Source organism: Miscanthus floridulus, chromosome 5 (assembly GCF_019320115.1).
Source record: "Miscanthus floridulus cultivar M001 chromosome 5, ASM1932011v1, whole genome shotgun sequence".
Lineage (NCBI taxonomy): Eukaryota > Viridiplantae > Streptophyta > Magnoliopsida > Poales > Poaceae > Miscanthus > Miscanthus floridulus.
The window spans coordinates 83,820,525-83,845,185 of NC_089584.1; the positions used below are offsets into that span (position 1 = coordinate 83,820,525).

General features: G+C 45.1%; 2 protein-coding genes and 1 pseudogene across 2 annotated transcripts; 1 reads left to right on the top strand and 2 right to left on the bottom strand.

The window, feature by feature from the left end:
• Positions 1-1,548: 1,548 nt before the first annotated feature.
• LOC136452496 (late embryogenesis abundant protein Lea14-A-like) lies at positions 1,549-3,722 on the bottom strand. Its single transcript, XM_066453107.1, has 2 exons — positions 3,310-3,722; positions 1,549-3,203 (listed from the first exon to the last, which is right to left on the bottom strand). The coding sequence occupies exons 1-2, from the start codon at positions 3,600-3,602 to the stop codon at positions 2,951-2,953; spliced, it is 546 nt and encodes a 181-aa protein (XP_066309204.1). The 5' UTR covers positions 3,603-3,722; the 3' UTR covers positions 1,549-2,950.
• A 2,118-nt stretch (positions 3,723-5,840) lies between these two features.
• On the bottom strand, positions 5,841-8,631 carry LOC136452497 (uncharacterized; annotated as a pseudogene).
• A 9,360-nt stretch (positions 8,632-17,991) lies between these two features.
• On the top strand, positions 17,992-22,412 carry LOC136452498 (neutral ceramidase-like). Its single transcript, XM_066453108.1, has 10 exons — positions 17,992-18,182; positions 18,301-18,736; positions 18,823-19,031; positions 19,275-19,613; positions 19,716-19,974; positions 20,087-20,360; positions 20,447-20,572; positions 21,100-21,163; positions 21,250-21,413; positions 21,756-22,412. Exons 2-10 carry the CDS (start codon positions 18,336-18,338, stop codon positions 22,302-22,304), a joined length of 2,385 nt encoding a protein of 794 aa, XP_066309205.1. The 5' UTR covers positions 17,992-18,182; positions 18,301-18,335; the 3' UTR covers positions 22,305-22,412.
• Positions 22,413-24,661: the final 2,249 nt, after the last annotated feature.

Sequence of the window (24,661 nt, forward strand, 5' to 3'; positions counted from 1 at the left end):
TGTGCACGAACGCGCCGCGGCCGCCGCTAGAGGTTGGTGCGGCGGGGAGCCCGATACAACTGAGGAGGAGGAGGGCGGCGGGTCGTCGGGATGACGTAGTCGACGCGGATGAAGACGGAGTCAACGAGCAGCACGAGCGCGTGGAAGCGGCGCGAGACGAGGGCGCAGCTGCCGAGCACCTTGATGTCGCCGATGCGGTTGAGGGCGTCCCGCTGCAGGGGCCCTCCTCCTCCTTCATCCCACGCAGGTTACAAGCACACAGATGATCGGAATCGGGAGAGAGGCGTCGGCACGGGGCAAGACCGGGTGAGGCGAGAGCCGGGACGGCAAGGATGTGCGCAAGCACGGACGGTGCGGCGCGTGGTGCTGGTGGTGCCGCAGGAGCCATTCCTGTTCGCGGCGAGCGTCCACGAGAATAACTCGTAAGGGCGTGACGGAGGCTTTCTGTCGTTTTATTTTAACGGAATGCTATTTTCAGTTAACGGTTTTTTTTGTGATAATTTATCCGTACGTAAATTTTTAATGATATTTTACGGAGACAGTGACAGTGACGCAACCAATTTACCCAATAAATAAATAATCGAGGTCACTCGTAGGTGGGCAGGCCAGGCGAAGGGATGGGTTAACGACGCGGCCTTTTGAAGGGACCCGTGGGGGTTCTAGAGAGTTCCATGCGGTAAGGCCGAGAGGCCGAGGCGGGGCCGGGCCGGGGGGGGGGGGGGGGGGGGGGGCGGCGCTTTTGCGATGCATCATCGTCATTTGCAGCTTGCGGATTCTGGCTGGGTTAATTGCGGGGGAAGTTCTGCGGGTGCTCTCTTTGGGCTTGTTCTGCTTTTTCTTTTCTTTTTGCTCTTTTGTGTGGATCAAGACAAGTCGCCTAGTCGGTCGTATGATTTTGTTATTAGTTACGAGGAAGGTTCGCGATCCGATCATTGATTGGTTAGATTTGATTAGTTGCTGACTGGCTGTCAAGTGGCCTTACTTGTTTAACCTCTTCCGCTGCTTCTGTTTAGTAATTTAATCGATCAAGAATTGGGTGCAGGTTCGTGGTTTTGTGCTGTGGTTAAGGTGACTATCTAGATTAGATCTCATGGCCATGGTGTTGCTTGGAGCTGTGGTTAGGAATGTGCCATGGTATGGGATCCTCGCTGGCGTTATCTTTTCTTTAGTGAGCATCAGACCTCGCTGGTTGCGGGCAACCGGAGATTCCCAATGGAGGTTACACGCAATAAGCGTCTCGTTTTTAAAGAAATGAATTATTTTTTTAAGTTTAACTAGATTTATAAAAAATATTATCAATATTTATATATTTTAATATATTTATTAAGAAAAAAAATATTTCACTATTAATCTCATAATACTTATTAGACATCATCAATATTGTCAGTATATATTTTTATATGTTTGATTAAATTTAAAAGAAATGACTCTCTCAAAGCAAGGTGTACAGTTATTTTGACCGAGGAAATAAGCTAGAGAGATTGCTGCTACAAAGATGTAGCTACAAATGCAGCAAATTCCGGTGGCAACAAAATTGGGTGTTGGCAAACTATAGCTGGTGCAGGTTGAATTATCAGGATCTCATTTGTTTCTTTTTTTTTTTTGAACCTTGGCAAATTCATTACTCATCTGATAAGTCATCAGAAACGATTACAAGAACATTTTTAGGGGCAGAACTTGCGATGAGTTCCTCCCCTTCAACGCATTCATAACCCAAAGCAGCCATAGCCTGTGCTGCCTGTTGCCAACTCTACTCAGGAAATTACAATCGAAATCTATAAAATTCACCGAGCTAAAAACTTGAGCTCCTCAACCAATGCAACTTCAGGCATTGTATCGAAAATGTCAGACTTCATTGCTTGCTTGACTATCAAAGCATCCGTTTCCAGTATAAGTTTGCCAACACCAAATTTGCTGCCACCTGAATACCCTACAGACAGGATATCATCTCGGCTTGGAAAGCACTGAGAACATGATTCAGTCTTCCTCTTCCCGTTAGCACAACATCTCCATCATGATCTCAAATCAGAAAACCCAAACTCCCAGACATGCTTTCAGCCTTGAAAGAAGCATCACGATTCAGTTTCAGCACTCCATCAAGGGGTTTGGTCGATTTGACACTATGAACCTCATTTGTTTCTAATCAAGCTTTTGTAGTGTCTTTGGTTTTAAAAATTGAAATTGGCTATTCACCACTCCCTCTCTAGCCATCGCCTTGGGGCATTAGAGAAACCACCGAATAAATAGAGCTTATAATGGTCAGCACTGGATTTCTCTGGTGTGGTAACCGGAATTATACAATGCTCACTGTTTTGCGGTCCAAGTTTCTAACAACTAGTTGAGTTGGCTAGGGCTATATACACGGTCATTTGGAGTGTGCATTAGAGCAAGCTATAGGTGAGCTGAGGCTTATCCAATTGTCCTCCAAGTTGACAAGGGTCGTGGGCATGCAAATGCGCATGAGAAGGTCGGAATCCCCAATTGGGTGGTGCACAGAAGCTGGGCGCAACTATGCTCGGATTTTATGGACTAGCGTAAATATACTATGAAATTCTTTTGGGTACCATTGGACTCGATATTATCTTCATCTTGGCCAAAATATGTTTTTTGGAAATTGATTATGAGAATTGTTGGAGATGCTCTAGATAAACCTTTCTAATACATCTTGGCACACATGCTAGTTCTGTTGATCATGTATGCGTATGATTCCAACCACAAAAACATGGTCATGGCTTAGGAGGGGCCACGTTCGCTACATCGGGTTATTAGTTTTTTTTTTTTGACGGTCAAGCTTGAACTCCTCTATTTCACACCGGTGTGACATAGTTTTAAATCCCTGAACACATAAGAAAAAACCCAAATATTGCTAATCGTCGACCATCATTGCTTCAATACAGCACTGATTATGGCATGAAAGTAAATCGATTCATTCGCTAAACATCTGAATCGCTTAGAACAATAAGTCCCGGAAGGTGGGGAGCTTGATCTCGCCCTCGGTGGTGAGCGGGATAGTGAAGGCGCCGATGACGGGGAGGTCGATGGTGAGCCCCACCTCCAGCAGGTAGTCGATGTCCCAGTCCCCTCCCAGATCCTTCATCAGCGTCACAATGAAGTCGTACGGCACCTTCACCGGCAGCTCCAGCTTGGTGCTGCCGCTCGCCGCGATCCACCCGGGGTCGGCCATCGTGCCCGACACTATCACCCTAGGGCATTAGTGAGAGATCAGGTATGCGCGTATATATGGTATATGAAATTAACGGAATCAGAATGTGACCATGCGAGAGAGGGACATGCATATGCATGACGTACTTGCCGGCGCTCTTGAAGGTGTAGGTGATCTCGCATATGGGGATGCGGTGCGAGTAGGGGTTGCTGATGTCGACGTGGCTGTGCAGCTCGACGCCCTCGCGGCTGATGCTCCGGAAGGAGACGCGATCCAGCGCCGCCTCGGGCTTGGGGATCTGCGTCACCTTCTCCACCACGAAGCCCTTGGCCTTGTCCACGAGGCCGGCCATGAGGCCGACGCTCCTCTCCCGTCTCTCCTCCTCCCCTCCCGCTTCCGTGGCGGCGGCGCCGGATCTCTCCTCCTCTGCCCCGCTCATGTTTGGGGAATTGGGGAACTTGCTGCGCGCGGCCGGAGGCGGTGTGTCCCTCGACGCGGACGGAGGCGGAAATGGGAAGGGGAACCGTGAGAGGAGACAGGAGATCGAGGAAGGCGCCGGCCTTTATGCGAGGCGGAGAACGCGGGACGTGGTGCGCCTGTGCCCGAGCATGGTCATGCATCACCGGAATAGCAATGGATATCCGAAACCCAACTAATGCCTTGTCTGAATAATAAGCAGGTATTAATCTCAATCCACGTATATTGAAGTGGATTGAAGTAGAATTAAACTATATTCCATTCCAATACATATGGATTGAAGTAGATATATATGTGCTCCAAATAAGACGAGACAGGTATGGGGAGATTTTTTTCACCTACAGGAATGGTAAAAATATGTAAGATACGGGTACGGAAACATACTACCCATACCCGTGTACCTGCGGATAATTTATACTCTTTTATCAACACATATATCTTCATTAATTGCTATAAAATACACATATATCCAATATATCTATGACTATTATGCCTTTAATTTGTGAAGTTTTGTTGCTATATGTTATAATTGTTAATCTCTATAAAATAAAATAAATAATTGATATATTATTATAGTAATATAATATATTCATGTTTTTCTTGTAAGGCCTCGACCTTGAGCAGCAGCAGCAGCCACGGAACGCCGAGAGGAGGTCCAGCAACGCGGCGAGGTTCCGGAGCACCCCGTCCAATCGCCAGCCATGCAGCAGCCGCCATCGCCCTCGCCGCAGCACCACCAGGCCCCTACTGTGCCTGCTCTTGTCGCCCTCTCCCTCGTCGCGCTGCCCGCCTTCGCCACCTCCACCCCACTAGTAGAGAAATGACATTTCATCTGCTTCGATTTTGGACTTTGTCTCGGTATTTTTTGCGTCCAGGAGTAAAGAAAGAATTAGTCCCGGTTGGAGCAACCAACAGGGACTAAAGGCCCCCTGTCCTGGCACGCTTTCGAAGCAGGCCACCTTTAGTCCCGGTTGGTGTTACCAACCCGGACTAAAGGTCATTCAACCTTTAGTCCCGGTTGGTAACACCAACCGAGACTAAAGGGTGACCTTTTAGTCCCGGTTGGTGTCACCAATCTAGATTAAAGGTTTCTTACCCGGGACTAAAGGTACCCCACAGGTCAATTCAAAAGGAGAGTGTCCAGGACCCTGACACATGTGGTGTACAACTGAATTGGTAAGGAGTTTATGCGCGAGGAAAGAGGTCCTGCGTTCGAATCTCACACATCGCAAGAGAGGTCTCCCTACAATTTCGTTTATTTTTCTCCTGAGAATGGACCTTTAGTCCCGGTTATGTGACTCGGGACTAAAGGTCTGACCTTTAGTCCCGGATTCGTAGTCTCGGTTGGGAAACCGGGACTAAAGCCAATTTCCAACCGGGACTACAACCCATTTCTCTACTAGTGCCCCGTCCTCCGCCTACTCGCCCACGCGCCACGCGCTACAGCTCGTGTCGTCACGCCGCTGACCACCCTCCTCTGCGCCGTCTGGAGGGACGAGGACGAGGCTAGGCCCACCTCGCCTGTCGCACCTCAAGCGGTAGGGCCAGCGGCGAAGCCAGTGCAAAGTTGTCGGGGTCATGCGACCCCGATAACTTTGTACGAATCAGTGGAACCCTGCGTATTCCGGCCAGCTACGACCCCATCAAATTGAGTTCATGAATCTGTGCGACCCCGGCAGCAGTTTAGTCTAGATTCGCCGCTGGGTAGGGCAGTGCCACCGCGGCTCGGACTTGGACCTTGACACCGTGCTGCTGCCTGACTAGGAGGTCCTCATCTTGCTCCACCCCGATGACGACGCGCACGCGCCCTCCGTCGGGTCGGCCATGTGCGCGTTCTCGGGCAGGGCCACTTCCCCTATGTGGTCGCTTGGGAGGATGCCCGCGTCAGGCCGCCAAGCCTACAACTGCGCCCTGCCCAGGCTAGAGCCCCGCCACAGCAAACACCGCCACGCCTCGTCCTCGGTGGCGGATGACGAGGACGTCGCGCCCAGCTGCCACTGTGGCATGGTCACATCAGATGCTAGCGGCAGGTCTTGGACCGTTGGTGTACAACGGCAGTAGATTAGGAATCCATACAGTCGCTTTTTTAGTTCAAGGACTCAGATAGGAATGCTTCAAAAGTTTGAGGACACAACGTGCATTTTACTCTTTTTTTCTTCAGATGCACACTATTTAAATGCACACAGAATGTTACCAAAACCTCATTCAGATAGGGAAAAAGGAGTGTTCAAACCGGGGCACCACTCTCAACGAGAAAAGTGACTGAAGTGCTACCATAGTGACATCATCTATTCGATTGCAGAAGTCTACCTACCAGCAACATAGGGCAGGTACGGATCACTGCCCGTCTAAGTAGAACATGCTTGGGTACACCCAGAATGGCTGAAGCTTGATGTACATGCCCCTGCGGTACTCAAGGTTGTATCATCACCCAACCCATGCAAGACCCATGGTTGTGTATAATGAGCATAGTACAGACAGTTGCTTCTCCGGCCCCATCGTCCTGGGCTCATGCAACACATCATCACCAACAAAGAGGGCATCATTCTCCAGCTTCACCACCTCCACCCTAGTTGCAGTTCAGTGGACATGTCCAGGCGGGTAGGCTTTGTAGTTGACAGGTGCTCCAGATGATGTGCTCGAGTAGTAGTTGTAGTTAACAATTAGAAGCATGCCGCTACATGCCACCAGACAAGGTTGTGTATATGGGTATCCATGCATGTTGTCCAACCACACAGTTGCTATCTCCTGCAGACCAAGCTGGGGGCGAGTGTAGAGCCTGGGGTGGGTGTCCATCGCGATGAATTGACCGTTGAACTCCACAATCTGCACAACTGCATAATTAAGATTGAGCTGTAGTTTTGACCAAGAATCACTTCCAATCAGCCAATCAAGCAGACACTGACCACCCCGTTCTAGTTGCACGCAAACTAGGAGGTGTGAGTTTGGTGATGCAAGGGGAGTTGTCAGCATGCCAGAGTAGAAATAAGTGTTGTCGCCAAATGGAGCTGTGGAGGTAAAACTTTGGCACCAGTGAACACTTCCACGATAAGACAATTTCTGCCGTGACCACAAATCAGCTGCCCATAGGAAGAGCCGGCAAAGTTCAACTTCTCAAATGTCTCTTCAGGAATCTGGCAGCGAAGGGTACTTTTCATGTTGGCTGGATCAAGGACCTGACACGTGCGGAGCTCGTTACCATCATCACTTCTGGAAGGTAGATTAGGAGCACGGACACTGATATGGGGCCGGACGACGAGAGGCGGGAGCAGGGTGCAGAATGTGGATTTAGATGGGTATGAGGCAAAAGCGGCACGCCAAGAGCGGCAGGTGCTAGCAAAGCTGAGGAGCTCAATGAAAGAGCTCAACAGAAGAACAATGGAATGGAGCAGACCTTCTGGGAGATCTGCCCACCCTTGAGGTCCATACACAGCAGGGGTTGTAGTGGAGGCAGAGGTGGCACCGATTTTGCTAGGGCTTTGCATGATGTCAGACTCTCTGCAACAAAGTAAAAAAAATGTAAACAAGTTAGAACTGAATCAAAAATGAAAAATAGACAGTAAACTTGCTAGAGACTTAGGTAACATGCAAACATTTTAATCTATATGTGTTGTACAATACAGATCTGAAGCCATTTGTTAAGTTGTTATACACTGTTGCGTACAAGGAATTCTATGTGCTGGGTGAACCCTAATGTTCAGGCAAAGACAGATCGAAAAAATACAGTTTTTAAGTCTTGTTTAAATTCTAACTTTTCGTCAAAGACTACCTAAACCCATCTCTATTTTCAGAACATAATATTTAGGATGACCTCCACATTAGTGAAGCATGAAACAAAGGTGAAACCTATGGCAAAATGACCAATTATGTGCTGCGGTTCACAGATCAACCATGGCATACAGAAAATACTTCAATATCCTGAGCTGAACCCCCACCTAACATAAAATTGGTGTCTTTTATCGTAGCCATGTGAGGCATGGCATACATCTTCTTGAATCTACCTGATCAATGAGAAGTCCATCTACGGCAGAGCCAGAACTCAATGGAAACAAGATACTAATGAAATTTCTTTGCTTGGTTTGGATTAAGAAATCAGAGCACTGTAGAAAAGTCACAAATGTGCCAAATGAATTAAAAAGAAACTAGGAACTAGGTGCCAGAGCAAGCCTTTCTACTACGTACTAGATGTTATCCTACAGGCATCTGAAATCACAAAATTTGACGTAATACACACAGCAATTTTTTTGTTCTCCAGATTAAAGGCTCCCAATCCTTGTTCTCCAGATTAAAGGCTCCCAATCCTACTTCCTACTTGCCTAGCCTGCACCTATGTTGCCCGGACACGGATACGAGTATCGGATACACGGATACGCTATTCTTAAAAAAAACAGTGACATAGGGATACACCTAGAATTTTAATAATAATAATTAATAACTATACATGATTTAATATGAAAATTGAAAACCACAGCCACAGCATAGTAAGCTGAGTGCACAACTTAATAAGGCCATAGCCAAGTGACATGTAGCATAACAAGCAATTTAAGTTCACAGCTTAATAAGGTCACATCCACAGACCACACGCACACATCCTAAACAGCCTTCTCCAAAAGCTATTGAACGCACGGACAGTCGAGAAACTGAATAGTTACTTACCGACTGAATCTTGCTGGAGCAGGGGCGCAAGGCTGCAAGCCTGCAACTGTAGGGGCCAGGGGGCTGGGTCACCGCTAGCAGGGAGGGGGCGCCGCTGGCCGCTCGCTGCCCTGCCGCCGGCCGATTCGACGGTGAGCCGCCCAGGGATGCTCCTTGCTCCGTCCTCTAAGCAGGGGCACACCAGCATAGAGCTGCAGCAGTAGGGGACAGGGATCTGGGACTGGGGATCTGGGACTGGGAGGGTCGCCGCCGGCCGTATCCAAGTCGGCCCAACAGTGTCTGATACCTACGTATCCAGTTTTCCCAGTACGGCCTGGATACGTGTCCCAGGCGTATCCGGGTCTGCACAAATGCCACATGAGTGAAAGAAATGATGCAACGTTTGTTCAAATGGCATAATAAATACTCAGTAACACGCCAAAACATATTATACAATAAGTATTGTGCTTCTGAATTCAAGGAGAGTAGAGCCCTAACATCAGGATATAAAGTGGACTTCAGCAATGATAATCCAAAGTCAAGCCCCATGACGGCTGCTAAAACACCTAGGCCGCGTTTAGTTCGCTGCCGGATTCGGCGCCGCCGGAAAAAGGACACTGTAGCTATACTGTAGCGATTTGTTTTTATTTGGTAATAATTGTTCAATCGTTGACTAATTAGGCTCAAAGCGTTCGTCTTGCAAAGTACAACTAAACTGTGCAATTAGTTTTTGATTTCGTCAACATTTAGTACTACATGCATGTACCGCAAATTTGATGTGATGGGGAATCTTCTTTTTGCATAGTGCCAAATTCTAGAATTTGGGGCGACTAAACATGGCCTAGCTGCCACAAGGAAAACTACTAGATTTACTGACAACAATGATAAGAATTAGAACCTGAATCAAAATTAGAAACACCAGTGCACTGATACTGCTCTTTTTTTTTTTTTTGCGAGGTGATACTGCTCATTTTCAGATTAACCGTGACATACACAAAAAATGAGACTTCTGTTCGAGACATCAAAGCGTGTCTTAATACTACCTTCGTTCCATTTTATCCCGCGCACACACATATCAAGATTCAAACTTTAAAAACTTTAACCAATAATTAGGTTAATAATTTTTAACTATTATAATACAAACTTTATATGATTAGATTTGTAAGGAATTATACTATCCAATGATTATAAGGAATTATACTAGCCAACACTGCTGTTGAGATAGGAGTAGCTCTATTCTAGCCACATTAGTTGTGGGGGTATCATCCCATTCAAAATGTACTCGATCAGGTACGGTCTATCGACCCATGACCTGTGCATCCTACAATCACACCAAAATCCAATTGAAACCTAAACGTAGTATCTTGATTCAAGATGAAACCACAACAATAAACGCGTGAGGTAGTTTCTCGGATTGGTTCAAGAAACCGAAGGCTTAGGGAGAAGGCACACGTATGTGAAATGAGCCGAGAAAAAAAGAGACCGAGGGAGAAGGAAACTCGGGTTTAAGTGCCAGAGAGAGGGAAGGTTTAGGACTTGCTTAAGAAGCAGGCGGCGATCGGCGACGATGGCGCTGCAGCCGGTGTCGGCGCCTTCGCCTGCTATGACAGTGTCCATTCCAGAAACATCGCTTCTCCTGCTTCCTCGCTCCCTTTGCTCTGTGGTACACAATGGCAGACCTGGGATTTAGGTAAGACTTGGGCCAAAATTCTAGTAGCCAAAGCCAAAACATTGGAGTTTTTCCTAAGAATCTAGCTATCTACTTAATTTAGTTGCCCAGCCTTATGATCTATTTGATCCCTATTACTAAAGTTAGTTGAGGAAATGTTTAGATCCTCAAGTAATAAGTTCAGTTAATGTGTTACTCTTACCTACCAACAGCCAACAATTAGCTATCTCGTAACTATAACACAACTAATAGTTAACTCGGCATATTCAAATAGGTAGCACTAGCTCTATCAGATCTCCTATCCCTCATCCCTTATAACCGACTATAGGAGATCTCTCAAAATCAATCTCAGTATACAAGAGTGTTGTGCTACAACAGATTACTTAAAACTCATCCTTTATACTCTCTCCATCCAAAATAAGTCATTTCAACTTTGTTAGAGGGTCGAAACATATCAAGTTTGACCAAATTTAGATAATAAAATAATAACATCTATGTTACTAAATAAGTATAATTAGATTCTTCATTAATTGTATTTTTATAGTAGACCTATTGAATGTCATAAATCTCTATAATTTTAATTAAACTTAAGATGTTTTGACTCTAAAAAAAATTAGAATATCTTATAATTTGAAATTGAGGGAGTATTTGTTATTACACATGATGCCCACATATTACATGTTATAGTCAAATCCATTTTTCTTCTTTTTCCTCACAGGAGGCCTTCCTCCTCTCCAGCACTCTCCTCGAACGATCCAACAAACGGAATGACGGCTAGCGGTGCGAGGCCTGACCGCGAGGGCTTGGTGATAGGTGGATGGTGGATGCACGACCTCGGGAATCGACAGGAGGTTTCTTAACTCCACGCTAACCTATTGCTTTTTGCACTGTTGAACGGGTCAAAAATTGACTCAGCATCCTCTAAGTTATTATACTATTATTAATACGTCGTTAGAAGAAAAAAATCAACTAGCTAGAAAAGCTGGATGTTTGACGATCCTATTTTCTTGCTGCCCTCAAGAAAAAGAAAATTACATCCTCATCTAAAAATTACTACTCACCGGGGGCATGGTTGGGTCGAACGCACGGTGGCTGCCCACCGGCATCGCCTCCAGAGTCCACGGCTAGTTGTGCGGTTGTGCGAGGTCCACCGCTGCCAGTAGCAACAGCATCAAGCCATCGATGCGTTCCATTCAATGGAAATCTAGAATCTGGATCGGCAGGGGCAAGGGCCAACCCTGCATCACGTATTCACACGTGTCTGTGTGGCCTGGTCTCCGGCGACGCGTGGTGGAATGGAGCATGCGGCAGCGGACGAGTAAAAGGAAACAGCCCCAACATCATTCTCTCCCACGATGGAACCACTCACTAGCGAGTTGCCCGCTGCTTTCACTCGATCTGTTCGAATACAAGTGAATTGTGCACCTCTTCCCATCAGCTTAAGTTTTTGGGTTGAGTTAGTTGATGCATGCAACTTAATATGGCATCAAAGCCAGAGGTCTCAAGTTAGAATCCTGGTTAACGCAATTACTCGCTCCTATTCCAAGTGTTAGGCCTGAGGAAGCCTCCACGTGAGGGGAGTGTTGGAATATAAGTGAATTGCTCATCTCTCCTTATTAGCTTAAGCATTTAGGTTGAGTCGGTTGGTGCCATCGATGGAAGACGCACACGAATGCATGTCGCCTGTCAGAGGCAGCCGTTAGGATCATAAATGTGTACCTCTCTGTGTAACCGTAGATCCGGTGTGAGCTTTTTCACCCTTTGCGAAGATTCACCGCTCTGTCCATGGCGCAGCAGCAGCTTGGACGCCAGTGTAGAGGCAGCTCCGGCTCGGTGAAGTCTGTAGTGGTATGGTGATGGCCCTGCAGGAGCGACAGCGGTGGTGGCGGGCTCATCCCGTCGCTGGCAGCACGTCTTTAGGATCGGTTTAGGGTTTTCTCTGTAGGTGGGTAGCGGCTCCGTTCAACCTCGTGATCCGAGCCCAGTTCCCCACTCCTCTATATATATGTGATGTGCGATAGGGGCCCACCAACCAGTTAGGGTTGGGCTCCCCCGATCAGGGAGCAGAGGCAAGGGTCCAATAGGCCGTTGGGCCTATTGGTGGAGATCAACTAACATTCTCTCCCTTGATCTCATTCCATCTTTTACTTTCATATCATTTACTTTTGTTCATTACATTACAGATTAGCGCATAGAGCATGTCTCATCGTCACGGTCCATTGTCGATAGATTTAACAGCTACAACACACTACTCTATTCTGAAATAGATACTAATCTTTGGGCCTTCTTTTGTCCAGGAATTTTAGGCTTTCTCTTAAACCCATGCTAGCTACATGTTCTCTGAACATGTTGGGTGGTAAGCCTTTTGTAAGCGGATCCACGAGCATCTTTTCTGTACTTATATGCTCAAGACTTATGACTTGATCCCGGACTTTATCTATCACAACATAATACTCTATGTCAATGTGTTTGGCAGCACCATCTGACTTATGTTGTGAGCATACTGTACTGCCAGATTATAATCGCAGTATAACTTAAGTGGTCTATAGATGCCGTCAACCACCTTCAAATCGGGTATGAATTTCTTTAGTCAGTTCATCTGCCCGTTGCCTCATAACACGCTACAAACCGTCATACATTGTGGACGATGTAGTGACAGTTTGCTTAGAGCTTTTCCATGAAATAGCTCCCCTTTGCGAGATGATAGAAAATCCACGTCTGGATATGTATTCACTCTCGCATAATCAGAATCTGAATATCCCACTATGTAGAATAAATCAGATCTTCTATATGTCATCATGAGGCCTTTCATTCCTTACAAATAATGCAAGACTTTCTTTACTAATTTTAGTGTTCTATTCCAGAATTGCTCTGGAATCTGCCAAGTAAAACCCGGTAACAAATGCCAAGTCAGGGCGCGTACATACTTGAGCATGTTGCAAGCTTCCGACAGCTGAAGCATATGGAACCACTTTCACTTTATCAATTGAGCTCATATTGGTTCCTGGGGCATTGAAAATCCTTATATCTGTCGCCCTTGACTATAGGAGCATGTGAGGGACTACATTTGTGCATACTGAATTTCTTTAAGATCTTTTCCATGTATGTCTTTTGTGACAGTCCTTATACCCTTTTTCTTCTATCTTGGTGAGTCTCGATCCCTAGAACGAACGAAGCTTTACCAAGATCTTTTATATCAAATTTCTTTGTCTCCAGTAGTAGACCGACATCACTACTAGCAAGTAAGATATCATCTACATACAGGACAAGGAAGATAAACTTCCCATTCTTAAACTTTGTATTAACACAATTGTCCTCTACATTCTCTTCAAACCAAAAATGCCTTATTGTCTGATCAAACTTCAAGTACCACTGTCTTGAAGCTTGTTTTAATCCATAAATGGATTTCTTTAGGCGACATCCCATTCGTTCTTTTTCTTCTATGACAAAACCTTTTGGTTGTGCCATATAAATATTTTCCTCCAAGTCTCTGTTGAGAAATACCGTCTTTACATCTATATGATGTAATTCTTAATCGTAATGTGCCACTAACGCCATTATGATTCTGAAAGAAATTTTACATGAGACTGGAGAAAAGGTCTTATTGTAATTAATCCCTTCTCTTTGCATATAGCCTTTTGCCACAAGTCATGCTTTATATTTCTCTATATCCCCTTGAGAGTCAAGTTTTGTTTTATAGACCCATTTACAGCCTATTGATTTGGCTCCTTTAGAAATTATTTCCAAGTCCCAAACTTTATTGGCATTCATTGATTTCAATTCATCTTCCATGGCATCAAGCCACTTTGATGAATGATCACTTCTCATGGCTTCTTCAAATGAGGTAGGATCATCCTCCATTTGAAATTCCTTAGTGTTGTACACTTCATAATCAGCAGAAATAGCTAATTTTCTAACTCTTTGAGACCTTCTAAGGGCCTCCACTTTTGGCACATCTTTTGTTTGAGGCTGTTGTTGCTCCCCCTCATGTGTGGCAATAGGTTCTATAGAATTCTGAAGAACAGGTTTCTCATCATCATTCATTGTTGCCACAGGTGGGATAACAACAGGTGCTGGCATCACAGTATCTAGCACTGTCGGTGCAGTGACATCAGGTAGTGAGAAAATTGGCTCATGAATCATTGGAGTGGGCGCATACACCCGCTTCACTTCAAGGTCAATTTCTTGAACTACCATGCTCCCCCTCATCAATTCATCCTCTAGGAAGGCTACGTGTCTCGTTTCCACAAACTTTGTATGTCTCTCTGGACAGTAGAAAACGAAAACCTTTTGACTTTTCTGGGTAGTCAAAGAAATGGCACCTTACTGTTTTGTGATCTAACTTCCTAATGTTTGGGTTAAATACTTTAGCCTCAGCAGGGCTCCCCCACACACACGCAAGTGGTTTAGTGATGGTACACTTTCTGTCCATAAGTCATACGATGTTTTGGGCACCGACTTACTTGATACTCTTTTGAGAATATGAATAGGGTTTTTAACGCCTCCATCCACAGGCTCAACTGTAAGGTGGAGTAACTTATCATACTGCCCACCATATCCATCAGGGTACGATTGATTCTTTTAGCTACTCTATTCTACTGAGGTTTACCCGGTATAGAATACTGGGCTACTATGCCATTCTTTTAGGGTATGCCGACCGTAGTACTCCCCCACGGTCAGACCTGACTATCTTAATCTTTAATATCTTAAAATTATCCAATGCTTCTGTTCTTTCTTTGATTGGATAAATATAGCCATAATGAGAGTAATCATCTGTGAATGTTATGAATGGATCATAACCATCCACACTCTTTACAGGAAAGTTGACCATAGATGTCTGTGTGAATAATCTATAAAATTTCTACGCTTTGTTTGTCATCTTTCTTAATCTTCTTTACATACTTTCCTTTTATGCATTCCCTGCATTGTTCTTAATCTGAGAGCTCTAATGGAGGAAGAATATCATTCTTAACTTGTCTTTCTATTCTCCCCCTCGAAATATGGCCTAAACGATAGTGCCATAATTTCGATAACGCGTCGTGAGCTCTCTTATGCCACCATTTCTAGAGTAACACTCTGTCACTAGCTACTTTATCAGCTGGGTAGCATATGCCTTTGAAGAGCCAGTGAACTGACTCTTTATTCTATTGAGGTACTCGGTGACTGTGTCACACTCTAAGATTGAGCCCACAATTGCAGGTTCAATCATGTTCTTTATCATAGCCAAAACATTTCTTGTTGGCAGTGACCCACTTCCTATGCACAAAAGTCATAGGACTATCTTTTGGGATTCAAAATCCCTCTTTTTAGTTGTCTAAGTGGCATCATTCTCTTTTGTCTCCCTCACCAGTGCCACAAACTCAGTGGAACATGGTGAGGTGACTACCCAGTCCACCTTAGACAAGATGAAAACTAGGTCAAAACTTTTCTTATCATAAAAATAACACAATTTGCATGCCTTGATTCCAACGTTGGTCAAAATCAAAACATACAATTATTCTTATACACTAATTCTACATCACCGTTGGGCAGAAATAGAATTAATACATAAATCTTTAACTTTTACAACTGTTCTTACACACTAATTCTACATCATCGTTGGGCATAAGTAGAATTAATACATAAATCTTTAAAATTTACAACTCTTCTTATACACTAATTCTACATCACCGTTGGGCAGAAGTAGAATTAATGCATAAATCATTAAAATTATGATATTGTTATTAACAACGTTGGTCAGAAAATAACAACATCATAATCATGTCAAATCTCTTTTTCTCCAATTAAATACCACATTGGTTAAAAAATAACTGGAGAATCAGCATTTTCTTTAGCAGCGGAAAAAATCTATTTTTCTCCAATTAAATATCATATTGATTCAAAATAACTGGAGAATAAACAACTTCTTTAGCAGCGGAAAAATTTTCACTCAATTTCTTGAATTTTACCTACAGGGAAAAATTACTTTTTCTATTTTTTTGAGCTATTTTTCATTTTCCAGAAATTAGCAATTACTGGAAAAGAAAAAATCAAAACTGATCTGGATTCTTTCACTGTTTTTGGCCCAACCGGCAAAGCGGCCCATGACCCACGTCCGCGCGCGCGCTGTCCCGCGCGCTCCCCCCGCGCCTAGGCCGCAACCTAGGCCTGGGCCGAGATTCCAGCCTCGCGCGCTCGCCCGCCTGGGCCGCGATGCTGGCCCGCACATCTGACGCCGTTGAATCCAATCAGACGGCCGAGCGGGCGTTTCGGCCGGTCAAAACTCCAGCGCCGCTCGGCTCCCCGCAACCCTAGCGCCATTCGCCTCCTGCCTTTCTCTCTCTTCTTTCTCTCTTCGCTGCTTTCCTCTCCTCTCTCAGTCGTAGCGATGAAACCGAGCGAGAGCGAGCAAGGCGAATGAGTGGAGCAGCGAGCCCCGGCGCCGTCGCCGGCCCCCTTGCCGGCGTGCGCGTTCCCCAGCGAGTGAGCACGCCGCCGTCGAGTGGCCTAGCCTCGGCACCTCTGTGGCCAGATCCCGGCGAGCAGTGCCCCCCACCGGCCCTTTCTTTTCCCCGTGCACCGGCGTGCACGACGGCGAGGTAAGTCACCCCCTTCCCCTCTTCCCCTTTCGGTTTCTTTGGTTCTTGTGCTCGGATTTCATCTGATTTGGGGATTAGGGTTAGGGTTTGGGGATGGGGTTTCACTGTTTTCTTTTTCTCTTGTTCCCCAACCGGATTTAGATCTTGTTTGCTTTTCTTTGTTTGACCGATTGGGTGGGTTAGGGTTTCATTTTCTTTTGATTTCTTTTCCTTTTCGGAGTTCATCCGAATGGGTTCCCTTCCCATCCGAATCGGTTCCTTTCCCCTTCTCCCTTTCTCCTTTTCCATCCCCGTCTTCTTTTCGATTTGGACTGTGTTCTTCTCTTTTCCGAACCAGTGGATGGGAATAGGGTTTAGATCTAGGGTTAGGGTTCGGAAAATGACCTACCCCTTTTCCCTTTCTCTGATTTGAGTTTTCTTTTCTCTTATCCGAACTGATGTGGGGAATTAGGGTTTGGATCTAGGGTTCCTTTTCTTCTTCCCCTTCGGATCTGAACGGGTCTAAGCCGAATCCCATTTCTTTCTTTTCTTTTCGCTTGTTCACCTGAAAAGGGGATCTAGGGTTAGGGTTCGGTTTTCTTTTGATTTCTTTTCTTTTCTTATTTGTACCGAACCTCTCTTTTCCCCTTCCTTTACTTCTTCTCTGATCCGAACACGGATCTATTCTTTCTTGCCGTGTCAGTGTGGCACTTTTCCCGCGCGGTGGCGGTGGTGACCGGGGTTCCAGTGACCTCCGCCACCCCCGGTCCCTTTTCCGTTTCTTTTACCCGATTAGGGTTAGAGTCACACAGAGGCAACCTGGCTCCGATACCAATGTTAGAATCATAAATGTGTACCTCTCTATGTAACCGTAGATCCGGTGTGAGCCTTCTCACCCTTTGCGAAGATTCACCGCTCTGTTCATGGCGCCGCAGCAGCTTGGACGCCAGTGTAGAGGCAGCTCCGGCTCGGTGAAGTCCATAGTGGTACGGTGATGGCCCTGCAGGAGCGACGGCGGTGGTGGCGGGCTCATCCCGTCGCTGGCAGCACGTCTTTAGGATCGGTTTAGGGTTTTCTCTGTAGGTGGGTAGCGGCTCTGTTCAACCTCGTGACCCGAGTTCAGTTCCCCACTCTTGTATATATATGTGCTGTGCGACAGGGACCCACGAACCAGTTAGAGTTGGGCTCCCCTGATCAGGGAGCAGAGGCAAAGACCTAATAGTTCATTGGGCCTATTGATGAAGATCAACTATCAAGCAGCTGCTGCTGCGTGAGAGGCAGCTGCAGCAACAGCCACAACCACAGCAACAGCCGCTTATAAGGTTCCTATCTACCGGATCTCCCGCTCTTAAATCCACATGATGACGTATTGACGTGAAGCAGAAACGGCGGCGTTCACACTTCACACGGCGAATTTGTTATCCACCTGCCTGTCTCCCCCTCTGGCATTCCTGTCTGCTTTCTTCTTCTGCTTCGTCCCCTGTCTCCACTCTCCGCTACACTCTGGCACAAGCTCACATGGCCCCCCATCCGCAACGCTAGCCTGAAACTCTCGCCAGATCTCACCATTTCAGACCCTTCCATCGTCGGACGCGTTGTAGATTCCTTGGAGGTCAAAACACCTTACCAGTCTCTGAATGACATTCAGATACGTGCTACGGATTTCAGCTTGAGCAGCCGAGTGAGTTGCCCCCATTCTCTTTCACATCCTCCCTCCTTTGTATCAGCCATATTATTATGCTTTCTCGAGTTTAATTCTCTGGAGTCTGGCATGAGCCCTTCTCTTATGGTTTCTGCAGCGTGTTCATTCCCGAGCCAGCTCCCTAGCTTCTTGATGGAGCCATCATCGTCTTCCTCCCGCCGCAGCAGACCTCGCGGTTCCGATTCTCCCTCTCCCACGATACGACGTCCACTGTGTCTCCTTCTACTCTTTGCTCTTCAGACCTGCATCCGCCCGGCCCCGGCGGTATCAGCAGCGGCAGCCTCGCCGTCGCCGTACCTGGTGGGCGTAGGGAGCTACGACATAACGGGGCCCGCGGCGGACGTCAACATGATGGGGTACGCGAACGCCGAGCAGGTCGCGTCAGGAATCCACTTCAGGCTCAAGGCGCGCGCGTTTATCGTCGCTGAGCCTGAGCCTGGTGGGACTGGGAAGCGCGCCGTCTTCGTCAATCTTGATGCCTGCATGGCGTCGCAGCTCGTCACTGTCAAGGTGCTCGAAAGGCTGAAAGCAAGGTAACACCCCTTCAATCTCTCTTCATCCTCATGGCGATGGTGGAGCTGACTGTCAGGACCTCACTACTCCTACTTCAATTTGCCAGGTACGGTGACCTTTATAATGAGAAGAATGTAGCTATTAGCGGAATCCACACTCATGCTGGGCCAGGAGGTTATCTGCAGTATGTAGTTTATATTGTCACATCTCTCGGGTTTGTTCGCCAATCATTTGATGTGATCGTCAACGGCATTGAGCAGAGTATTGTTCAAGCTCACAGTAACCTCCGTCCTGGTAAAATATATGTAAACAAAGGTACAAAATTATCCGTGTCTTCCAGGAGTCCAAGCACTTCTGGCACTATAAATGTGATACCTCAACTAGTTGAATTATTTATTTCATAATCCATTTCTGATCATTCTCAGAATCTCTTACAGTGGTTGATCAACGTCCTCAAGTTTTTATTAGACGTCCTAATCTCTGTCATGGTTGCTACAATGGTTTTTTGGTTATTACAAATAGAGTCTACATGACCGATGCCAGGCACATGATTTTCAGGTGAACTCCTCGATGCTGGTGTGAACCGCAGCCCGAGCGCATACCTGAATAACCCAGCTGATGAGAGAAGCAAATATCAGTACAATGTCGATAAAGAAATGACACTTATTAAGTTTGTAGATGGTGAAATTGGTCCAATTGGGAGTTTCAATTGGTTTGCAACCCATGGGACATCAATGAGCCGTACAAATTCTTTGATTAGCGGCGATAACAAAGGTGCAGCTGCACGTTTCATGGAAGATTGGGCAGAGCAGAACGTTATTCCAAAGCAGGCAGTTCATGTGAGTTCTGGGCATCCGCGAAGAGTCTCCGCACTAATTCCTGAACCAAATGAGATAAGTATGTTGCATTGCTAGTGGTGGATGAGATTATGTATCAGATTAAAATATCCTATATATAGGTCCTGGCTAAACTACTCTTTTATTGGCTTTTGTTTTTCAGCTGATGACGACCTAATACGATTGGCATCATCCTACAAGGCCTCAGGTGGTAGGCAAATATCAGGTTCAAGTATCGCCACGCGCATTCGAAGCACTGAACAAAACAAGCTCAAATTTGTTTTTGCATTCTGCCAGTCAAACTGTGGAGATGTTAGTCCAAATGTCTTGGGAGCATTTTGTACAGACACCAACCGTCCTTGTGACTTCAATCACAGTACATGTAATGGGCAGAATGAATTATGCTACGGACGAGGCCCAGGGTATTCTTCCGCTTGCATACAGATTATTACAGTTGAAGCTTTCATATTCTTATTTACATTTGGAAGAACTCATTATAGATTAGTCCTTTAATTTAAATTTTGCTTGTTGCAGATATCCTGATGAATTTGAAAGTACTCGTATCATTGGCAATAGGCAATTCCTCAAGGCTGTCGATCTTTTCCATTCAGCTTCTGAAGAAATACAGGGCAGCGTTGATTACAGGCATACCTACCTAGATTTCTCGCAACTCGAAGTGAATGTTTCTGCAAGTACAGGAGGTCAGCATCCGACGGTGAAAACATGCCCAGCAGCCATGGGGTTTGCCTTTGCTGCTGGAACCACAGATGGCCCTGGAGCTTTTGATTTTAAACAAGGAGATGTCAAGGTTGGTCCTACTGTAACAATCAAACACTAGCTTCACAAATTTCGTTGGCGTGCTATTGACTGTTTTTTTACGTAATCCTTCGTTAGGGAAACCCATTCTGGTGGTTAGTACGAGATGTGATTAGGCCACCCGGCCCAGAGCAAGTGAAATGTCAGGCTCCGAAACCTATACTGCTAGATACCGGTGAAATGAAGGTTCCATATGATTGGGCAGTAAGTCTTCCTATTTCTCTTTACGAGCATATACAGTACAAGCTTGTAAAATATAACATTAGCTGAGTTGAGGCTTAGGGCGCCGCTGCTATTGTCGCCGGCTGACTAGATAAATTAATATATCCACCTGTTTTGCTGCTCCTCTCCGTATTGGCTGTTGAAGAGAGGTAGGGACGAGTTCGCCTTGGTAGCTCCGACCTAGCGACGAGTTAATCGCTAGAGAGTATTTTTTTTTATCTGTTTTATTGCCTCCATGTCACTCTGAGCTAGCGAGGAGTTTGCTGTTGGGGACGCCCCTGTTCACTTGAACTTATCAGCCGGCTTATCAGCTAGAATCTACAGTATTTTTCTCTCACAATAAAACAGCTTTAGCCTGCTTATCATAGCCAATATCAACATATTTATGATCGGACACGTGTCACTGGCTATGAGTCATAGACTAACTGTCAGTCTGTCACTGGCTATGATCCAACTGCATTTTCTCAAATTTCACTGTCCTCTATTGAATTATGTGTTTTTATATGCAGCCTGCGATACTTCCAATTCAGATCATAAGAATCGGTCAGCTAGTTATCTTGTGTGTCCCTGGAGGTATACGAGTGATGTCTTGATCTACTGACTTTTCTTATGATATCCAAAACTCATATCATGATGTTTTCATGGTTATTTCGGTTCAGAGTTCACAACAATGGCTGGGAGGCGGCTACGTGATGCTGTCAGAAATGTGCTAACAAACAGTGGTCAGTTTGATAACAATGTTCATGTTGTTCTCGCGGGGCTAACAAACACCTACTCTCAATATGTCACAACTTTTGAAGAATATAAGATTCAAAGATACGAGGTGTGTATTGTTTTCTTTAAAAGAAGAAAACATTGAATGAAATGACTTAATTTTGCTTGACATCTGTCTTCCCACGGTGTATTTGTTAGTTAAGTACTTAAGTATATGAATTTTAACTACCTTATATTAGGAATATTTAACAATCTCATTGGTATAGCTGAACTTCACTTGGTCCTGTTTCGTCTGTTGTATCTTTGCATCTCTGTCTTTTGTTGTCATTTTTTTTTTCCAATGTAGAAGTCAAACAATAATAGACCTATTTCTGGAAATGTTGTTCATGATTCATGAACATCCTTATGTACTTAATGGACATTACAAATACAGACTAATGCGTTTTTGCAGGGAGCATCCACGCTGTATGGTCCTCACACCTTGAGCGCCTACATTCAAGAATTCCAAAAACTTGCTACAGCCATGGTTACAAACAAGGAGGTCCCAACAAATCTGCAGCCTCCTGATCTATTAAACCGGCAAATTGGTCTGCTCCCAGGTGTCATAGTCGACGAGACACCTCCCGGCGTCACGTTTGGAGATGTCAGGTCGGATGTCCCTGCGAACTCAACCTTCAGGAAGGGCAGCGTTGTGAACGCTACATTCTACTCGGCCTGCCCAAGGAATGACCTCCTCACCGACGGTACCTTCGCACTCGTTGAGAAGCTGGATGGCGGCAGCGATTGGGTTCCTGTCTATGATGACGACGATTGGTCGCTGCGCTTCAAGTGGTCAAGGCCTTTGCCGGTGAGTCCAATGAGTTTTGCAACGCTAGAGTGGACAGTTCCAGAAGATGCCCCATCCGGTGTTTACAGATTGAGACATTTTGGTGCCTCTAAGCCCTTGATTGGGTCCATCAACTATTTTACAGGCATCTCTAGTGCATTTGTAGCACGTTAAGTGTTTTTTTTGCCTCAAATACACAAAAGACTTACATATCACTGTATTAAGGTAGAAGAGTTTTGAATACAACACATGTTCGGAAACAGTACGCGTACACTACACCTATAAAATTCACACCATCCAAAAATATTTTACAATGTTTTCCCTTTAGTTTTTACATGTATATATGTATTTGATGTTAATAACATCATCCCCTGTCATTTTAAACCGCTGTTCTTGTTGGAAATACATGTAATTTTTTTTATTTCTATAAGAGGCAAAAGTCATTAACAACCGCTGTTGTACTAAATTCAAACAGCACTGATAGACAGTAATTCAAGCCAATAGAATTGGTGGTCTCCCTCCGATCCATACAAATAAACAGTCCATACACGCAAGGAGTTTTTTTTTTTGACCATGGAAGAGATCTCCATTACTCATAAACCAACGCCAAATCTTTGGCTACAAATGACCGAATACAAAGCGGAATACTGTCCAACACTGGATCAGTACCGTGACTTGAACTCGCCCCAAGGGCAGCTAAATTGTGGGCTACCAAATTACAATTATGGGAATTATGAACGACAACATAAGCAGCGAAATTGCTAGCCAAGAGGTTTTTGAGTTCCCAAATGAGGCCACTTGCTGAAGAGCGATCAAAATCCGGAGAGGTGACGGCCTGTACCACCATCGAGACATCAGTTGCCAATATCACTTTTGAATTCCCAAATCATCAGCTCTCTGTACAGCATGTAAACAGGCACAAATTTCTGCATGAAAAGCTTCTCCCACGTTCGTCAGGACACCATAACCCGAGCTGATCACACCTCCATCAGCACCTCGGATCACAAAACTCCATCCCCCGGATCTGCCCTCTTGCCTATAGGAGCCATCGCAATTCAGTTTCATCCCGTCCCCTACAGGTGGCTTCCATGATTGTTTCAGAGGTGGTGGCAAGTTCACCTCAGCACGCTCTAGTGAAGACCACTCTTCAGCATAGGATCTGATCAAAGCTGCCTCACGTATCTTCTCGCCCGCAAGGAGGTTTTGAGACCACTGTTCACATAAATGCAGGAGAAAGAAAGAATCAATCAGGGACTAGAGTGGGGTTGAATAAAAATTTAAATCAAAAGTTGCAGCAGAATCAACACTTGAACTAGATGTCAGGTTTAGAGAGGCCCAAGCTTTCACCTAGGCCCCGCCAACCACTACCAACTTGGGACGGGCAGGCCAGCAAAGGCACAACACGGGCCCAGGTCCAGAAGCCGTCACTAAGCATCCGCACCACCTTGATGCCCACAAGCTCACGCTACTGAGCTCGGCCTCTCTCCACCCTTTGTAAGGCTTGTTTGGATAGAAATGATGATGATCATAAAATTAATGCATATGCTTGGGTTATAACTTATAAGTGGCTTTTGCACACAAGTCCGAAGGTTCAATAATATAATATGCCTGTGAAGCTCTTTGTAATGTGTTGGTGTTTAAAGGACAAAATCTGTCTATGTGTTAGTTCTGTTACATTTAATATTATAATTAATAACATTGATGATTGCTTTGTGCATCCATGGTTGATGCGACGACCAAGGGTATTCTCAATGAGTAGAACTAACAGTATGTTCGCTTGCTCGTATATAATTGTAGATTATAATCTAAAATAGTATTTTTCTTTCATAAACCAGTCAGGAGTAAATAATCCACGATCGTTTGGATGGAAATAAAAAAAGGAAAAAGTTACCAGCCGCACAACATAGACGTGAGTGGGTCTTGCAAGCGGAGACACTAGATTCACGAGAAATCCTGAGCTGAGCAACGAACTCGTCGCTAGTGACTAGATTTTTAGATGCTCACTATCCTCCGTATAATCAAATAGCTAGCTCGGAATACCTTGTTGGAGACGCGCTCAGAATAGTTTTATATCTTCAACTTGGAATTGTGTTATCTAGAGTACTGAATGTGTAATTAACATTGGATTGGAGAGAGTACTGAACGTGTAATATTAGATACTTAAATAAGAATTGTACAATAAACCTATTTAAGGCCTTGTTTGGAACAACTCAGCTTCACTAATAAATTTTTTTAAACAGCGTAACAAGCAGCTTTTTAAGTAAAGCTAAGCTGTCATGAGGGAGTACTATTTTTAGCTTCATTCTAACTCATGTCTATGTGAGAGGAAAAAAACAATTTCACACGTTAAGATGTTTTGGAAATGAGTGTTTGATTAAAAAAAAGATCACAACCGTTTATAAAGCTGTTGTGAGCTATACAAAACAGCCCTAAAGATACAAATGTTATATTGGTTCTATGTAAGTTCAATTTAAAATCAATAGACTCCATCTGCACTGGATGGCAATTGGCGACGCAGTGCACCGGCAACC